General features: G+C 41.2%; 1 protein-coding gene across 1 annotated transcript in view; it reads right to left on the bottom strand.

Annotated features, from left to right (window-relative positions):
- LOC133049359 (ATP-binding cassette sub-family C member 4-like) overlaps positions 1-18,716 on the bottom strand; it is a 297,052-nt gene that overhangs the window by 39,558 nt on the left and 238,778 nt on the right. Inside the window, exons 20-23 of the mRNA XM_061133336.1 lie at positions 15,212-15,291; positions 9,626-9,776; positions 1,745-1,864; positions 315-425 (exon numbers count right to left, since the gene is read on the bottom strand). Coding sequence (XP_060989319.1) covers positions 315-425; positions 1,745-1,864; positions 9,626-9,776; positions 15,212-15,291 — 462 coding nt within the window. The remainder of the gene's footprint in view (positions 1-314; positions 426-1,744; positions 1,865-9,625; positions 9,777-15,211; positions 15,292-18,716) is intronic.

Below are 18,716 nucleotides of genomic sequence, written 5' to 3'. Positions count from 1 at the left end.
AAAAGCTTTATGGCAAATTTGGTTCTCTCCATCCAACTACTAACCACTACCAGAAAAATTTCTAAGGTCAGCTTGCTATCGCTGAGTAGACATCAACTCATTCAAAGAAAGAGAAAAGAATAAAAGGTCCCATCAAGATCCAAATGACCTCTCTACATGGGCCACACTGTGGAATCACATGCTGCAAATGCTTTAATACAATTCATTAGAACCAAACTGTACTTGTTAGACAAGGCAACAAGAGTTTAATATAACTGTAAATACAGCTATAAATTTTAATCACACCATAAATAGTTATTTGCACCCATACTTACTTTGTGCAAGAAGCAGAGACCCAAAGTCAACAAGAGAGACGAAGATGAAGTAGATGACATCCAGACGCAAAGTGAACCATCGGGTTATACTCAAAAGCAAGAACCAGGCCTCTGGATTTATGAACCAAAATAAGCATAATGAATAAGTTAGAAAAACCATGTTAACTGCTTTGAACAAGAAAGACCATTTTGCTCAGTTGAGCTACAGAAGATTTTTACACAAAGTAGGATGGCAAAGTTATACACCCAAGGAACATGAAGGTTCCAAAAAAGCTGTTTTGATACCAGATAACATGGGACACAGAAGAATCAAGCCAGGGTCTCTGTGAAACTATATTCAATAGCTTGTAATAATTTATGATGGAAAATTATCTGAAAAAAATACACATATAAAACTGAATTATTTTGCTGTACATCTGAAACTAATGTATTACATAATGTTGATAAACTAATGTTTATCAACTGTACTTCAATAAGAAAAAAATTTAAATCACAGGTTATAAACAGTAATATGATAACAATGGAGAAAATGGAAAAATGGTCTCATTCGTGCATTTCCTACAGTGCTAGGCCTCAACATGAGGCTCATCCTCTCTCAGGGCCAACTCTTTCCAGCTTTCTGACAGCAGAGAGTACAGTTCACACTCTGTTTACAGCACCTCCACACTTACTACAGGGCCCTGCACAGTGTTTATTCTCAGGAGCCAGTGTCTATACAACCATGAGCTAACTGGATCTGCATGTGACTTTCAAAATGTCATTTTATCTTTAAGATACAATAAAGACTGGAGAGATGGGCAAGGATTTTACAGATTTAGAGGGAATTCTGAAATTTCTACCTAGGGAAAAATATTACCAATACTCGGAATAATATTAACCAAGTGAGTTAAAAATCTGTTAATTAGATAATGATTTACCTCAATCAAATCTGCTGCCCTGCATTGTCTGAAAAGAGAGTTGACAAACTATAGCCTGTGGGCCAAGAATGGCCACCACCTGCTTTCGTAAATAAAGTTTTATTGGAACACAGTCATGTGCTTTTGCTGATGTATTATCTTTGCCTGTTTTTGTGCTACAACAGCAAAGTTGATAAGTTACAACAGAGATAGAATGGCACACAAAGTCTAAAATATTTACTATCTGTTGTTTGAAAAAAAAAAAAAGAAAAGTATACTGACTTCTGTCCTAAAGGGACAGAAAGCCATAGGACACCGTGATGGAAGGACAATGGAAGTCGGTCTGGGGAGAAGAGGGAAGAGGGGAGCACAGACAGGGTGCTGAGAGGAAGGGGTGGGGGAGGCAGGTGTGCAGAGGGGGACCTGGGGCAGCACAGAGAGAGGTGAGGGTCAGCAAGACCACCTGAGAGGGAGGTCAGGCCTCAGACGACAGCACATCCCATCCTTTGAAATCATCTCCAGAAACTCACATACCTGAATGCAAGTCCTGGTGTGAGTCGAACAGTTCCTGAAACCTCTGCTCAGCTTTGTATGCCCGGATGGTCCAGAGTCCTTGGAGAGAAGATGTTAAGTGGGAAAACACTGGGCTCTGTGCTGGGGAAGCAGAGACAGACACACGACAGAGAAAGTCAGGGAGGCTGGATGCAAAGAAACCCATTGCCTCCCGTGTGCTGTTTGCATGTTCTGCCAAACAGCACACTGGAATTCCTGGTTGGGCTGCCTGGGGGAGAAGGGATGACATCCTTTCTGGAGAGAATTCTCCATGTGCCGCTCAAACTCCTGCTCATGTCAAGCTTCACCTTAACGACCTAGAAATGAAAGATTCTCTTTGAATCTATCTTTGTGCATGCATGTTAAGTCTTTTCAATTGTGTCTGACTCTTCACGACCCTATGGACTCGCCCACCAGGCTCCTCTGTACATGGGATTCTCCAGGCAAGAATACTGGAGTGGGTTGCCATACCCTCTTCCAGGGGGTCTTCCAACCCAGGAATCGAACCCGTGTCTCTTGTGGCTCCTGCATTGCAGGCTGATTCTTTACCGCTGAGCCACCAGGGAAGCCCGAATCTATCTTGAACCAAATTCAAATCTGACTTAGATTTAGATACTGAAACTCTTTACTACCTGGTTCATCACAATCCTCAAATATGGCCTGTCTCCAAATTCTTCCTTGACATCTCTCTGGGTGGAAACTGTTCACAAACATTTGATTCAATAGCATTTTCTTTGACTGCAATGGGTATTCATTGTGGCACACAGGTTCTTCATTGCAGCATGCAAGCTTTCTTTAGTTGCAGTGCATGGGCTTCCATTATTTTAGATCACAGGCTCTAGAGCTCATGGGCTCAGTAGTTGCAGCACATGGGCTCTCTAGTTGTGGCACACAGGATTAGTTGCCCTGTGACATGTAGGATCCTAGTTCACCATTCAGGGATCAAGCCTAAGTTCCCTGCATTGGAAGGCAGATTCTTAACCACTGGATGAGCAGGGTAGTCCCAATTCAAAAGCATTTTTAAATTTAATTCTCTTTGAGAGTTCTTACCACACTGAATTTTGGAGAGCTATATGTGTGCTGTCTCCAACTTAGATGAGTAACCTAAGAGCAAGGATAGAGTCAGTACATCCCCTATGCTGAACCAGAGCCAGACATAGGACAGGGGCAAGATGAGTAAGAGGAGCAGACAGTCTACCATCTCCTCCATCCTGGGATTCTTCCTGCACCTGTGCCAGGAGTCTCTGTGTGGGTCACAGAACACCTGGTACTGCACTGCCCTTGTGCCCACAGGACTTGCTTAGCCACGTGTCTCTGAATGGTCTTGACTTCTGCCCTGGGAATCTAATCCAAGTTTTTAAAACTACCTGCTCAAGGCTTTTTCTGGCATTTGGAGGTCACTGTGGCATGAGACACTCACATCACCTTGTAAAACTTAACTGTACCCTTAGTGATCATTCTCTTTGAGTGACTTCATGTGGGTTTGGGGTCTGGTGTCCCTTTACTGACCATTCATTTCCCGCCATCTTCTCTAAGAGGACATTGACCACAAGCACCAGAGTTAGGCACCTGCCTATCAGGGAATAGGTGGGCTGCAGGCTGCCAGGCAGGGAGGACCCTTACGGTTCTCATTTCCACCATGAATGAGGCTGTAACCTGCTGCTATCAGAGGCAGATAGTGAGTCTGTGACCTCTGTCTGGGGTGAGTGATAACTTGTGCTATATCAGCAGGAAATACTGACATCACTCGGTTACTTGTACATCTCCTAGAAAAGACCTGTTAGTAAAATCTGGACAGTTAGGGGAAGTTAAGGTCACTTATCAGAGAAGGCAATGGCACCCCACTCCAGTATTCTTGCCTGGAAAATCCCATGGACGGAAGAACCTGGTAGGCTGCAGTCCATGTGGTCGTGAAGAGCCAGACCTGACTGAGCGACTTCACTTTCACTTTTCACTTTCATGTATTGGAGAAAGAAATGGAAACCCACTCCAGTGTTCTTGCCTGGAGAATCCCAGGGACTGGGGAGCCTGGTGGGCTGCTGTCTATGGGGTTACACAGAGTCAGACACAACTGAAGTGACTTAGCAGTAGCAAGGTCATTTATCTTGCAGGAAGCCTCAGAAATTATATAAAATGATGGGGAAAGAATCAAAGGGGAGAAACTCCAAATTATTTTCAGGTTTTCACTCCTTAGCCTGACATTCAAATGCCTGTCTGGATGACAGTTCAGTCATTATCAACAGGCTCCACAGGGGTGGAGGGGCTGTAGGGGGGCAGGGTATAAATGGGCAAAGACCCAGAACTCCTCTTGTGCTTCATATCCCTGGATCTATCTTATAAGAAAGGAAGCAGCAGGCTTCCTCCTCTGAGACACTGGAGTTCAGGGAGGGTGGGAAGCCCTGGGCTGGGGGAGGACAGCCTGGGCTGGGTCCTAGCTGACCATCCACTCAGCCCTGCAGTTCTTTCTACTTGGGACATCTGATCAGGAACCCTAATTGTTAGGAACCCTCAACTGTAATATAGCTGTAAGGAAAAAACCTTCTTTGAAACAGGACATGATATAACATTTCCCTTTGTATCTAATTCAGGCAAAGAGCCTAAAGTGGTTCAATGGTGTTTCTGACCTTCGAAGGACATGTCTGTGATCTTCCTTTAGCATCCACACTGTTCTCTCTCTTCATTCTATTGCACGCCAAGTTACTTGAATCATGTCTGACTCTGCAATCCTATAGACTGTAGTTCACCAGGCTTCTCTGTCCATGGGATTCTCCAGACAAGAATATTGGAATGGATTGCTGTGCCCTCCTCCAGGGGATCTTCCCGACCCAAGGATCAACTCAGCATTTCTTTAGTCTCCTGCATTGGTAGGTGAGTTCTTTACCACTAGCACCACCTGGGAAGCCCTTATTCTATTGAGTAACATTTAATAGTATTTATTTTAGCTTTAACTTTACACTTTTAAAATAGCAATATGAACTTTTAACAGCACTTTTAAGACTGAGCTCATGCTCCAAATAACAAAGGCTAGGGACTCTCTTCAGGCCTTTTCTGCATTTCCAGCAGGTGTCCCAACCAGACCCCAGAACTCAATTATTCTGGAAGCAGGGGGCTCACGGCAATGACACAGGTGAATTCCAGGCCCATCACACTGTCTGGAGGATGTCAAGAGTCCAGCTCCAGAGAACAAAGAAAACTCACTGGAACCATGCTGTGATTTCCAGAGCAAATGTGACGTCAACACTATTCATCACAGACAAGGCTTCTGAGTAGGAAGTAGATGTGTCTGTTCCCCCAGGGAGACTCCTGGAATGAACTCTTCAGCATGGCCTCCCTCACCTGCTTCCCTCACCAGGAGGTCAAAGTGCAGCTGATTCTCTCCAGCAGGGATGGAGGATGTGGTCAACTTTAGAAACCAGGTGTCATCTCAGCCTTCAGCACCAGGGAACCAAACACCCCATCACCTACTTCACCTCATGCCCAAGAGTTACAGTGGGACAGAGGGAATGCTGACCTGTGAAAATCTATCCTGTTTCTTTCAAACCCCACTAGGGGTGAGCAGGATGCCAGAATGAGGGAACTGGAGGGTCTGCAAAGAAAATTAACTAGTACATAAGGAGAGGGGATCTCAAGGCTCTGGTCTTACCTTGCCCAACATAACACCCCTTTTCCCACAAAGACCAAGCTCACAATCCTGAAGCACACTATATGACAGCCATGACATCAGTCAGAAGTCATAGACACATGTAACCCTACAGTTTACAAGTCATACAGCTGTGTTTCCACAACCCTGAGGACACTTGGGGACACATTCCACCTGGACTGCAGATCTTCCCTGGGGTGGGGGGTGGTGCAGGGAACCATATGAAAAGAGCCCAGGGTGGCAGCCTTGCTGCAGGTTATCATTCACCTATGTGAGAACTGCCAGTTGTTAATTATGTTCTTAGTTCCTTCACATTTGGACTTCTCTGGTGGCTCTGTGGATGAAAATATGCTTTCAGTGCAGGAGACAAGGGCTCAATCCCTGATCTGGGAAGATTCCATATGCCAAAGAGCAACTAAACCCATGCATAATTATTACTGAGACTGTGCTCTAGAGCCTGAGAGCCACAATTACTGAGCTCACAAGCTGAAAGCCCAAGCCCCATAGAGCCTGTGGCCCCTCAACAACAGAAGCCATCACAGTGAGAAGCCCACATACCACAACTAGAGAAAAGCCCGCATAGCAACGAAGACTTAGCACAGCCAAAAACAAATAAATAAAAAAAATTTAAATACCCTTATGTTCAAAGTTCTGGTGCCTTTGGTAGTCACTAGCAACTACTTTGGGGCTTCCCTGGTAGCTCAGCTGATAAAGAATCTGCCTGCAATGCAAGAGACCGTGGTTTAATTCTTGGGTTGTGAAGATCCCCTTGAGAAGGGATAGGCTACTCACTCCAATATTCCTGGGCTTCCCTGGGGGCTCAGATGGTAAAGAATCCACCTGCAAGGCAGGAAACCTTGGTTCAGTCCCTGGGTTGGGAAAATCCCCTGGAGGAGCGCATAGCAACACACTCCAGTATTCTTGACTGGAATCCCCATGGACAGAGGAGCCTGGTGGCTACAGTTCATGGGGTCACAAAGAGTCAATATGACTGAGCAACTAAGCACAGCACAGCAAGTATCTAACAAGCTTCAATTCAAGAAATCCTGAGAGCCCCAGAGGGCAGGTATTAGTACACCTGTATCAGAGGGAAAACCAAACTGAGGAATAAAGAGTACTTCCTTCCCAAGATTAAGTAAATTAACTCATCTAAGTGGTAGAGCTGAGTGTCAGACCCAATTCTGTCTTATTTCCAAGGCTGTGCTTTTAATCACAACAGCAGTGTCTCAGGGGAAGAATAATCAGGTTTAAGGATGTCCGTGCATGACTAAATGCACTTTTCTCCAGACTTTGTTTACCTTCAGAAAACCCTCAAATCTCACTTAGCTAACATCCAACAGCCTTAGCCATTACCATACATCATACTAAGCACCTTGGGTTGAATAAAGTCCCAGGGAATCCAGCATGAGAATGCCTTAAAACAGCAGACTTGAGGATCCATGATCTGAATATATGTGGCACATGTGCTAAACCTCCCTCAGCTATGTCCCTGGCAGACATTGCTAGTTGATCACAGAATCCTTACAGATAGGATTTGATACAGATTCATAATTCCAGCACTGCCAAATGAATAGGTTTGGCTAGAGAAATGCAACCAAATGCCATCCTGGTTTTGCATTTTGGTTATGCCCAGTTGTATAATAGTGAAAAATTATTATGATCAGCTGTACATTTGTCACTAAGAGGACAAAAGTCAACATAATGCTCCAGAAAGGTAGGCAGTTGGATCTGAATATAAACCTCAGGATTTTAGCAGTTTTTCAGGGCACAGGAATGAAGTAGGTTTATGCCTTCCGGTTATAGCAATCAGATGTTTTTTTGCTGATGGCTCCAGCAGTGGCCTTAAGATATACTATTAGTTACTCTATAGAGAAAAAAAGTGGTATCATTATTTATGGCACAGACCCACAACCTGGAGAGAGAACATAAACAGTTCAAATCAACAGACCATCTCACTTGGTTACCTGCGGTGTGGAAGAGGGGTATCTGTATGATTGAATTTACTGTCTAACATTGTTGCAGCCTACTAGGTTTCAAAAAATCCAAATACTCCACAGGGATGGGGCCAAAAAGTTCTCAGCCTCTCCAGGTGAAATCCTGTACTGCTTTTTGAAAAAGGCCTCAGGAGGTGCCCTTCTCTCCACTTCGATGTGAATGGGAAGTGGCCCATGCTCCAGGCATAAATCTCTGAAAAACATTCCTTCTGGAACAATCCTTCTTTGAATGGAACAACCTGCTTTGAACAAGACTGTTGAATGACTCCATTTCATGACTGACTTCAAATCATAAAATGATTGAAGCCCTGTCTACACAAAAGACTGTATGGAGCTCATCACTCCTATTCTGTTTTCCCAGGTCCTACCAACCTACCAAATCACATCAGCAAAATATCACACATGTCTGGACTCTACTGCTCCATAATCCAAATCCAAATCCAAAACCTCCCAAAACCCAGACCTCATGGGAGTTTAGCTGGTTCTCTTGACTAAAAATTTTTTTCTATAGCATTTATGACACCAACTGTACTTTATGCAAATACGTAGGATGAATGCCTCTCGAGAGTTTATCATTAAAAATGAAACACACACATTTCACCACCAAAAACTCCTTTGTCTTGATTAACTTAGATTTTTCCACTTAGTAGATACAGAGAATAATGAGACTCAATATGTTTCTCTTCTTGGCTTGATTTCTAGAAAGTTAAGTTGGTATTAACTTGCATTAACTATCCATAGTTAAGGTTTCTGACACAAACATCTTCCTTTATTTTCTGTCCTTATACCTTCTTTAAAAATATTTAATAATTCTACTTTCATTATAATTTTTTGTTTTAATATTGGTGAAATATGTCTGTGCATTGATGATAAGTTCTGAATTATTTCATCCTCTGTGATTATCTGAAGAATAGAATGATTAATCATAAAATAATGTTCCCCATTGTCAGGGAGTGTTTAACAGTAGGATTCCTGTGTGCTGTTTCCTATCTCTCTTAAGCCCTCTGTTCCTTATCAGTCCATGTCGGGCGGGCGAAAGGAGCAGGCAAGCATCTCCCAGGATGGACATCAAAGAGATGGGATGCTTGCATAGGATTTCCTTCATTAGTTTTTCCATTTGGTGAAAGAGATTATTTACAACCCTCTTTTGATATGGATCGCCTTTTGGCCTTATGGCCTCTATTGCTTCCTGCTTCCTTGGTAACTTGTAAAGTCTGGTCTCTTGATCTTTATTTGAAGAAGCTACCTTGTATTATGTTATATATACTCTTACAAAATTCAATAAAGCACCCTTGTTTCATCAGAGCTTGGGTCCCCATGTCTCTCTCTCTCTCTCTCTCTCTCTCTCTCTCTCTTTCTCTCTCTCTCTTTCTCTATTTCTGGCTGATTCCCTGGAGTGTGAAGGCCGGCTGTGTAACCCAGGGAATACGAGCCTCTTTCCTTCTTTCACTTTCTTACCGTTGACTTTGGACCACCAGGTTCTGGTCCATTAAAGGACCTCAACATCCCATTATTCTAAAACCAGGAAGCTGAATGGGGTGATAAACTAAAAGTCTACTAAACAGATCCTCCTCCTGGGTCCTCCTGAGGGGATTATTTCCAGCATCATTTATATGAACCGTCTTGGGGAGGGGTGACCACAGTGTGACATCATCTCAAATACTGATGATGATAAAGAGCAAACCTGGAAATAACAGGGCTTATCTTTTCAATACATTTAACAACTACAACTTACTTACCATCTTAGGAGTATGTGAAAGAATGTATTTTCTAAAAATATCACCTCTGACATATGAGTACATTTCCTGATGCTTCCTTTCCTTTTCTTAATATTTTCCTTTCCTTGTCATTTCTAGTAACTTCAAGGGAAGAGAAATTCCCTATTTTCCTTCTACAATAGTACCAACATGAAGGAACATATTATTTTTTGGAAAACTGTTTACTGGGTGGCTCTTCTGTGTTAGGAAGTATGTCATGAACAAGACAGAAATGGCCCCTGTCCACGTTTGTCCTTGTGCTAAAATGCAAACCTGCAGCTGATCTGCCACTAGCTCAACTTGTCTTAAGAGTCACACTGACTCACAGGGCCCATAATACACAATTACCTAATGCTGACTTAGGGAGAAATTCCAAAAGATATATTCTGCAGGATTTCAGGGACGTGGTTAATTATGGCATAAATGCAGCCAACCTGCATTGCCATCCCAGCCTGAGAGTCCCAGTACTCACTTGAAGATTCCAGGCGTTTCACATCTCGTGATGTCTCTAAGAAATACCGCCGAAGAAAAAAGAAAATGATGCCAAGGGGAATCACAGGTATAGCAATCCAAGGAATCACCACCACTACCACACCCACCATACCAATCACTTGTAGAAATGTCTGGAAGAGTGAAAAATAGATAAAGGGGCCTCTTTATCAAGGATTCTTTTCAAAAATAAACTTTAATAGACTATTTTGTTAGGATTAAACTTCTTTTCCTGAAAGATGTATTGAAATAGTAGAGAAAGTTTTGCCACTCAAACAAATAAAATAATAGGTGGTTCTAATGATATCTATTGCAAGATTATGTGCGTGTGCTCAGTCGCTTAGTCGTGTCTGACTCTTTGCAATTGCATGGACAGCAGCCCTCCAGGCACCTCTGTCCACGGAATTTTCCAGGCAAGAATACTGGAGTGGGTTTCCATTTTCTCCTCCAGGGGATCTTCCCGACCCAAGAATCAAATCCACGCCTTCTGCATCTCCTACATTGCCAGGTGAATTCTTTACCACTAGCCACCTGGGAAGCTCTATTACATGATTACTGTGTGCCAAAAACCTCAAGAACCTTCTAGGTATTAGCTCTTTTAATACACTTAGTAGCCTACAAGGTAGGAATTACTAATTTTAATAGATGAGAGAATATTTGAGGTTTAGAGAGACTAGGACTTGAACCCTAAACTATCATGAGTCATTAGTTATTACTAGAGATGAATGAGCAGGCATCACAGATGAGGAAACCAGAAGCCTCAGTTACACAGGTAAGGATAAAGAAGTGGTTAATCACAAAGTTAGTGTCCAGTAAAGAAGGAAAAGATGCAAATGTGACCTTTGGAAATGGAAATTTTTCTTTCCTGGTTTTCTGTCCATAGTTAACATTTACTGAGTGCTGACTCTGTACAGGGCTACACATTTAATACTTGACATGTATTAGTTTATTACTCCTCACAATAGCCCAATCAAGTAATAGTATTATCTCATTTTACAGATGGAAACACTGAGGCACAGGGAAAGGAAAAGGAGATTGATGGAAACTGCAAAGCCTGAGCCATGGAGCCAAAGTCTACATCACGAGCCATTAGGACATACTTAAGCTTGTTCCCAACATACCACCAACTATTTATTGTTCAGGAAAATTATTTTTATTTATTTGAGCATCCTAATTTATCTTAAATTTTTCTTCTAAATACCTTATTTAAGGAATTTCAGAGTTCATCAGCATGCCCAATAAAAAACAGACAAAAGAAGAGAAATGTGATAAAACCAATTTTTGGTATTTCCTAGAAATCTGGGGAAGAAGTTTGATAATAAACAAACAACTTATAAAGCATGACGAGTTTTTTTTTTTTTTTTTTTAATTTTATCCTCTGGATATACATTAAATTTTTTATCATGATAAAAATGACTATTTTAAGGAGTAGTGATTATAACAACAGGGTGCCATTTACCAGGTGTTTACTCTATGCACAGCACTGTGGTAAGAGTTCCATAATCATTCACTTAAGCATCACATCATTCCATGAGGTGATTTTATCTTGGGAAATGATTTTGGTCTAAAAACACAGCAGGTAGAATAGAAGCCCAAATCATTGATTGATGCTGATTTAGATATCCATATTTATCAGAAAAGTATGACACCCTGGTGAAAAGTTTCACGTGATAGGAATGCAACCAGCACTTAGTATCTATGGGTAGTATCTATATTAGTATCTAGCCTGCTATGAGAGGGGGTTGAAAGTTGAGGACATGCAGATTCACAGAATTTGGGCCAATGCCTCCAGAGTTTATGATCTCAGATGGATACAGTTCCATGGTGATCTGCACAAGGCACTGGGGAAACACAAGGAAGAACATGTGAATCCTTTATTGAAACTTTGAAGAAGAGATTGACAACTGAATTTCACAGGCTAGAGAAACAGAGAATGACATGAATAATCTGGGGTAGCAATCACAATTCCTGGAAATTTTGACCAAAAGGGAGCTGGGCTGGGAAGGTCAAATGTCTTGTCCAAGTTAGCACCAGGTGTTCTGCGTCCTCTTAGAACAAGCACCCCATGTTCACCAACTCAGGGCCTCCACACTTTGTTGCCCAGGGCAACTGTTCCCAGCATGTCTTTGGCAGATGCATTAGCAGAGTAATGCCTATATCAGAGATTTGGGTTATCATTTCACAGCTCTTCCATATAAGTTTTCTCAGATGATCTTCACAACCATTTGTGAATGAGAAAAGCAAGAACTGTCATTTCCATTTACAGGTAAGAAAATGGTAAGCTAGGAGGGTAAGCGGTTGTCCTATGTTTTCCCAGGAAGATACTGCATGTCATGAAGAAAGACAGGAATAATATGTACTCTGGGAAGCTCAGAGACACAGTTGTATGCAGGGAAGCCTGAAAGGAGAAGGAAATGTCCAGAACTGTGACTGTGTCCAGGAACTCTTGTGAATCAATCTGCATTATTTGGATGGAGACATGTGCTTTTCCTGTTTCTCCCCGTCTGCTGTGGTATCAATATAAAACTCAGAGTGAAAAGCATGGAATCTGAAGGAACAAAATTCAACCATAAATGGAGAAATATAGGACTGTCTAACCTCCTTTCTATTATATTTTCAGTTGAACAATTTCTTACAGCCATAGGATTAACTAATGCATCCCACCTTGATATACCCTTTTCTCATGGGGAGGGGTCCTTCCTTCTGTGTGTGATCTTAAGTCAAGTCACTAGGTTTGCCATCAGTAGTTGTCAGGAAAAAAGATCTGAAATGTCAATTATAAGAAATCCAAATTACAGTCTTTTAGTAGACTCACATTATTTTATTGGATAATATTCACCAGTTTCAATAGCCTGGCTCTCCCCAGATGAGGGCATTTTATAACCAACCCAGCATGGCAGATAACCTAGGAAGAAGGGGCAAGATCAAAATGAAGGGCTCCACTTGAACTGTGCCAATACTTTTTCCTTGAGTTCCCATTAAAGACCTGTAACTGTTGCTCTCAAAAGCTCCAAAATTAGGTCCTTCAGATTTCATACTCCTTAATTCTGAAGCAATTCAAATAGGATTTTTATAAGAGTTTTACTTCTATTTACAGGTCATACCCTAACCAGCCTTATGGTGGATATTGGGCTTTCCTTGTAGTTCAGCTGTTAAAGAATCTGCCTGCAATGCAGGAGACCTGGGTTCGGTCCCTGGGTTGGGAAGATTCTCTGGAGAAGGGAAAGGCTACCCACTCCAGTATCCTAGCCTGGAGAATTCCATGAACTGTATAGTCCATGGGATCACAGAGAATTGGACACAACTGAGAAACATTCACTTTCATAGTGGATATTACCTATTATATTGTATTAACATATATACAATGCATGAGTTTAAATTTATTTATGCATATACATTTATGGATCTTCTATTGCCAGCTGTCTCAAGCTGTTAACAGAAGCTGTAGGAGACAAAAGTAGTATCCAAGCAAAAAGTTAATACTCTGAAGAAGGAAACAGCAGATTTCTGTGTGCAACAGAGATCCCTTCCTTGAAGCCAGTCTCATTTCTTTCTTCCACATTCTAATGAATTTCAAGGAGCCTAATCCTAGCTACACACACAATTCTCCCCATTTGATTGGATTTCAGGCCCATCTGATGGCCCATATTAGCATGGCCAGTGCTTCTGTACTTCTGTCTCACCATGGCACAAAGACAATGATGTGTATACAAGAAACATGTTGACACAGAAGAAGTGACCCAAGTCCTGACGCTCCAGGAAATAAGGGGAATCATTATTTTGATATGCTTATTTCCCATTAGGAGCATACCAGTTGGGAATTCTATCAGAAATCATGAATCCACATGAATAAAAAAAAGTAATCTTTTGGATGAATCTTTCACTTGAGAGTACATGGTGATTTTTCACAATTCAGAATAATTATTTAGTGTACAGAATATGATAACTACACCTAGAGGAGAAATTCCATTAGACTGATATTGTGCTGAGATGGAGTTTAGTGTTAACATTCTTGAATATTAATAGGGAGGGTAAGACTCTATACAAGCTGGAGTCAAGATTGCAGGAGAAATATCAACAACCTCAGATATGCAGATGATACCACCCTAATGGCATAAAGAGAAAGGAAACTAAAGAGCCTCTTGATGAGTGTGAAAGAGGGGAGTGGAAAATATGTGTTGAAACTCAATATTCAAAAACAACCATGGCATCCATTCCTAACACTTCGTGGCAAATAGAAGGGGGGAAAGAGGAAGCAGTAACAAGACTTTTATTTTCTTGGGCTCCAAAATCACTGCAGACAGTGACCGCAGCCATGAAATTAGAAGACGTTTGCTCCTTGGAAGAAAAGCTATGACTAACCTAGACAGCACATTAAAAAGCAAAGACATCACTTTGCCGACGAAGATCTATATAGTAAAATCTATGGTTTTCCCAGTAGTCATGTATGGATGTGAGATTTGGACCATAAAGCAGCCTGAGCACTGAAGAATTGATGCCTTTGAATTGCAGCATTGGAGAAGGCTCTTGAGCGTCCCTTGGACTGCAAGGGGATCAAATTAGTCAATCTTAAAGGAAATCAACTCTGAATGTTCATTGGAAGGACTGATGCTAAAGCTGAAGCTCAAAAACTTTAGCCACCTAATGCAAACAGCCAACTCATTGGGAAAGATCCTGATGTTGGGAAAGATTGAAGACAGAAGGAGAAGGGGGTGACAGAGGATGAGACGGTTGGAAGGCATCACCAACTCAATGGACATGAGCTTGAGCAAACTATGGGAGATAGTGAAGGACAAGGAAGCCTGGTGTGTGGCAGTCCATGGGGTTACAAAGAGTCAGACACAACTTAGCGAGTGAACAACAATGATTGTTTTTGTTCAAGTATTATTGGTCACCTTAGTATTATCAATCTTTTGACTTCCCTGTGGTTCAGACGGTAAAACGTCTGCCTACAATGCAGGAGACTCAGGTTCAATCCCTGGGTCAGGAAGACCTCCTGGAGAAGGAAATGGCAACCCACTCCAGTATTCTTGCCTGGAAAATCCCATGGATGGAGGAGCCTGGTAGGGCTACAGCCCATGTGGTCCCAAAGAGCTGGACATGACTGAGCGACTTCACTTTATTACTATCAATCTTTTCTTTGTAACACAGGCTTTATCAGAAAAAAAGATGCAGTAAATATTTGTCCTTTATGGTAATACAATGCATAATTTAGTTCATCTTGGCTATCTTTTCATGAGAGGTGCTTGTTTCTATTATGAAATATGCTTACAGTAAAGGGAATCCACACCAGACACCTGGAAGGCGGAGGGAGAACCACTTACCCAGCATGTTGCTGCTTCAGACCAACCCTGACATGACAGTGTAGCCACTCCTGTCCCAGGAGTTACTCATGTTAACTCAGCCTCCCAATCACAGCTGTACCTTTCTCTCACAAACATGGCATTTATTTAAGGTTAAAGGACACATCACCAAGCTAAAAGGCCCACCCTCAACCCCTGTGAAAAGGCCTTGAGAAACAGGCTCTCTGTTCTTCCCTGTGAGAATTCTGACAGGACTGATACATTACCTGGATGAACTTTTGAAATGATGAAGGCAGCGATTCATCCATTTGCCCAATATCTTTGGAGAAACGATTTAAAATTCTTCCTGTAAAAACAAGATATGAGAAATTAGTCTTTTACTCAGACAGGCCCTTTAAGACAAACAATTTATGATCAAATTAAATAATATTTTAAATGCATATTTATTTAATATATTTCAGAATCATATGAAATAAGCTGATGTCAGTGGTAAAGAAGGAGAAAATAGGATAATATCTAAAAAGAAACCAAAATACCACCAAATAGAAGTAAGTGGGATTGAAATTAGCCCTTGGTTTTTAAAAGAATGGCAGGAGAGAGAGTGGGGAATCTTGTGGAAGGATTGATGGATTTTAGAATGTTCCCTCCTTTTAGATCCATCTCATCTAAGACTTCATTCCAAGTGCTTCTTATCATTGATTTTGCCTTCTCAAAATCCACTAAAACAGTATATCCTAAATGCTGCAGAATTAGAAGATGAGAATTTCTAATATCTACTGCTTTTACTGGTTTAATTTAAACAACCCTGAAGCTACACAAATACATATACACACACAATCAATTTTGGTATATCCAGGGAAATGTATTTATCCACCCTGGGAAATGTGTTTATCTATCCCTCTGAGCTTCATTTGTAATTGAAGCTTCAGGAAACCAGCCTGCAGGTGAGATGTGGGATCTCTATCTGCTCTTCCTGACCTCAGTCACAGATGACTTCCTCCCAAGGCCCTTCACATCAACCCACAACTGGCCGGTGAATGAGCAGTGGTTGGGGGCTGAGTTTCCACTGCTGCTGGGATGTGAGGCTCTTCTATTGTCCACAGGGTGTCTGGCTCACCAGAAGCACAGGGTGTGCCCACACCAGGAACTGGAGTCATTGGAGGCTTTCACCCTTGGCCAGGCCAGCATTACAGACTGGGCCTCAATTTTCCCCTCTCAGACTTAGGAAATACAGCTGCAGAAACTGTCTTTTAGTGACACCTTTGGCATATCTGGTGACAACTCTTCTGATATTGTAAGAATGCCTGCTTTAGAGGGTGATTCTCAGGATTAAATAGGCTCTTGCAGGTGAAAGAACCCAGTCACTATGCCAGTTAAGTTACCAGGTGCTCAACAACCAAGGTGAGATGATGACTCTGACCTCCATGTTCTGCAGCATCGCGTCACCTGGGAAAGTGTAGGCGCTATAGGAGGGTCCACTTGGTAAAATGCAGATTCTGATTCAGGAGTGCTGGGGAAGCTAGAGAGTCTGCATTTCCCCCAAGCTGCCACATGACAGCCGTTCTGCTGTTTCCCACACCATGGTTCAAGGGGCAAGAGGTTGGGTTATTTAATCAGTTCTGCTTTAGGAACATTAAAATCAAATGGGTTATTTTTCAAATATTCTAGAGAATTTTGTGACCTACATAGTCTTTTTTTTTTAAGATTTATTTATTTATTTAATATTTGGCTGTGCTGGATCTCCATTGCTACACATGGGCTTTCTCTACTAGCAGCATGGTGGTTTCTCTTGTTGCTGAGCATGGGCTTTAGGCACACAGGATTCAGGAGTTGTGATGAATGGACTTAGCTGCCCTATGGCATGTAGAATCTTCCCAGACCAGGAATCAAACCAGTTATCCCTGCATTGTCAGGTGGATTCTTAACCACTAGACCACCAGGGAAGCATTGCGTGGTCATTTTTTAACTTCTCAAAGTAATAATACCAAAATAAGGAAAATGCATGTCAAAAATGTTAAAGATACAGTTTACATGCCTATGGTTTCATCAGTGGAAGAGTACAACTATTTAACATAGGCAGAATTTGGAAACACTGTAAATACAATTTGGCTTAAAAAGTGTTTAAAGCACTGATGGAATTTTTTTTAAAGATGAAAAGGCTACCCAGAGATGAACAGTACATGAAAACCAGCCCTTTACCTTTCACCAGATGTGGGTGACTTAAGGTCTGAGAGACTGAGGATTAGCAAAGTTTGTAGAATACAAGAAAAACAAAACCAATGAGAAAAACCCATCTCTCCACAAAACAACTACAAAAACTGAACTAAATATCAAATATCATAAAATACACTAAACTCTTATTACCAATGAGCTGAGTGCAGAAAATGTGTGATCAGCAAGTTTAACAGTTACTTCTTGCGCTAAGAAACATTAGAGAACAGACAGTGACAAACCCACAGCAAACATTATCTTCAATGGCGAAAAATTAAAAGCATTTCCCCTGAAGTCAGGAACAAGACAAGGATGCCCACTCTTGCCACTACTATTCATATAGTTTTGGAAGTTTTAGCCACAGCAACCAGAGAAGAAAAAGAAAGAAAAGGAATCCAGATTGGAAACGAAGAAATACAATTCTCACTGTTTGCAGATGACATGATCCTCTACATAGAAAACCCTAAAGACACCACCAGAAAATTACTAGAGCTAGTCAACGAATATAGTAAAGTTGCAGGATATAAAATCAACACACAGAAATCCCTTGCATTCCTATACACTAACAATGAGAAAACAGAAAGAGAAATTAAGGAAACAATTCCATTTACCACTGCAATGAAGAGAATAAAATACTTAGGAGTATATCTACCTAAAGAAACAAAAGACCTATACATAGAAAACTATAAAATACTGATGAAAGAAACCAAAGAGGACACAAACAGATGGAGAAATATACCATGTTCATGGATTGGAAGGCTCAATATAGTGAAAATGAGTACACTACCCAAAGCAGTCTATAGATTCAATGCAATCCCCATCAAGCTACCAATGGTATTTTTCACAGAACTAGAACAAATAATTTCACAAAGTGTATGGAAATACAAAAAACCTTGAATAGCCAAAGCAATCTTGAGAAAGAAGAATGGAACTGGAGGAATCAACCTGCCTGACTTCAGTCTATACTACAAAGCAACAGTCATCAAGACAGTGTGGTACTGGCACAAAGACAGAAACATAGATCAATGTAACAAAATAGAAAGTCCAGAGGTAAATCCACGCACCTATGGACACCTTATCTTTGACAAAGGAGGCAAGAATATACAATGGAGAAAAGACAATCTCTTCAACAAGTTGTGCTGTGAAAAGTGGTCAACCACTTGTAAAAGAATAAAACTAGAACACTTTCTAACACCATACACAAAAATAAACTTAAAATGGATTAAAGATCTAAAGTAAGACCAGAAACTATAAAACTCCTTGAGGAAATCATAGGCAAAGCACTCTCTGATGTAAATCATAGCAGGATTCTCTATGACCCACCTCCTAGAGTAATGGAAATAAAAGCAAAAATAAACAACTGGGACCTAATTAAATTTAAAACCTTTTGCACAACAAAGGAAACTATAAGCAAGGTGAAAAGAGAGCCTTCAGAATGAGAGAGAATAATAGCAAATGAAGCAACGGACAGAGAATTAGTCTCAAAAATATACAAGAAGATGCTCAACATCACTCATTATCAGAGAAATGCAAATCAAAACCACAACAAGATATCATTAC

The sequence above is a fragment of the Dama dama genome, chromosome 30 (genome assembly GCF_033118175.1).
Source record: "Dama dama isolate Ldn47 chromosome 30, ASM3311817v1, whole genome shotgun sequence".
NCBI lineage: Eukaryota > Metazoa > Chordata > Mammalia > Artiodactyla > Cervidae > Dama > Dama dama.
Note: the sequence above shows the minus strand (reverse complement) of the source record. Positions and strands in the feature narration are given on the sequence as shown.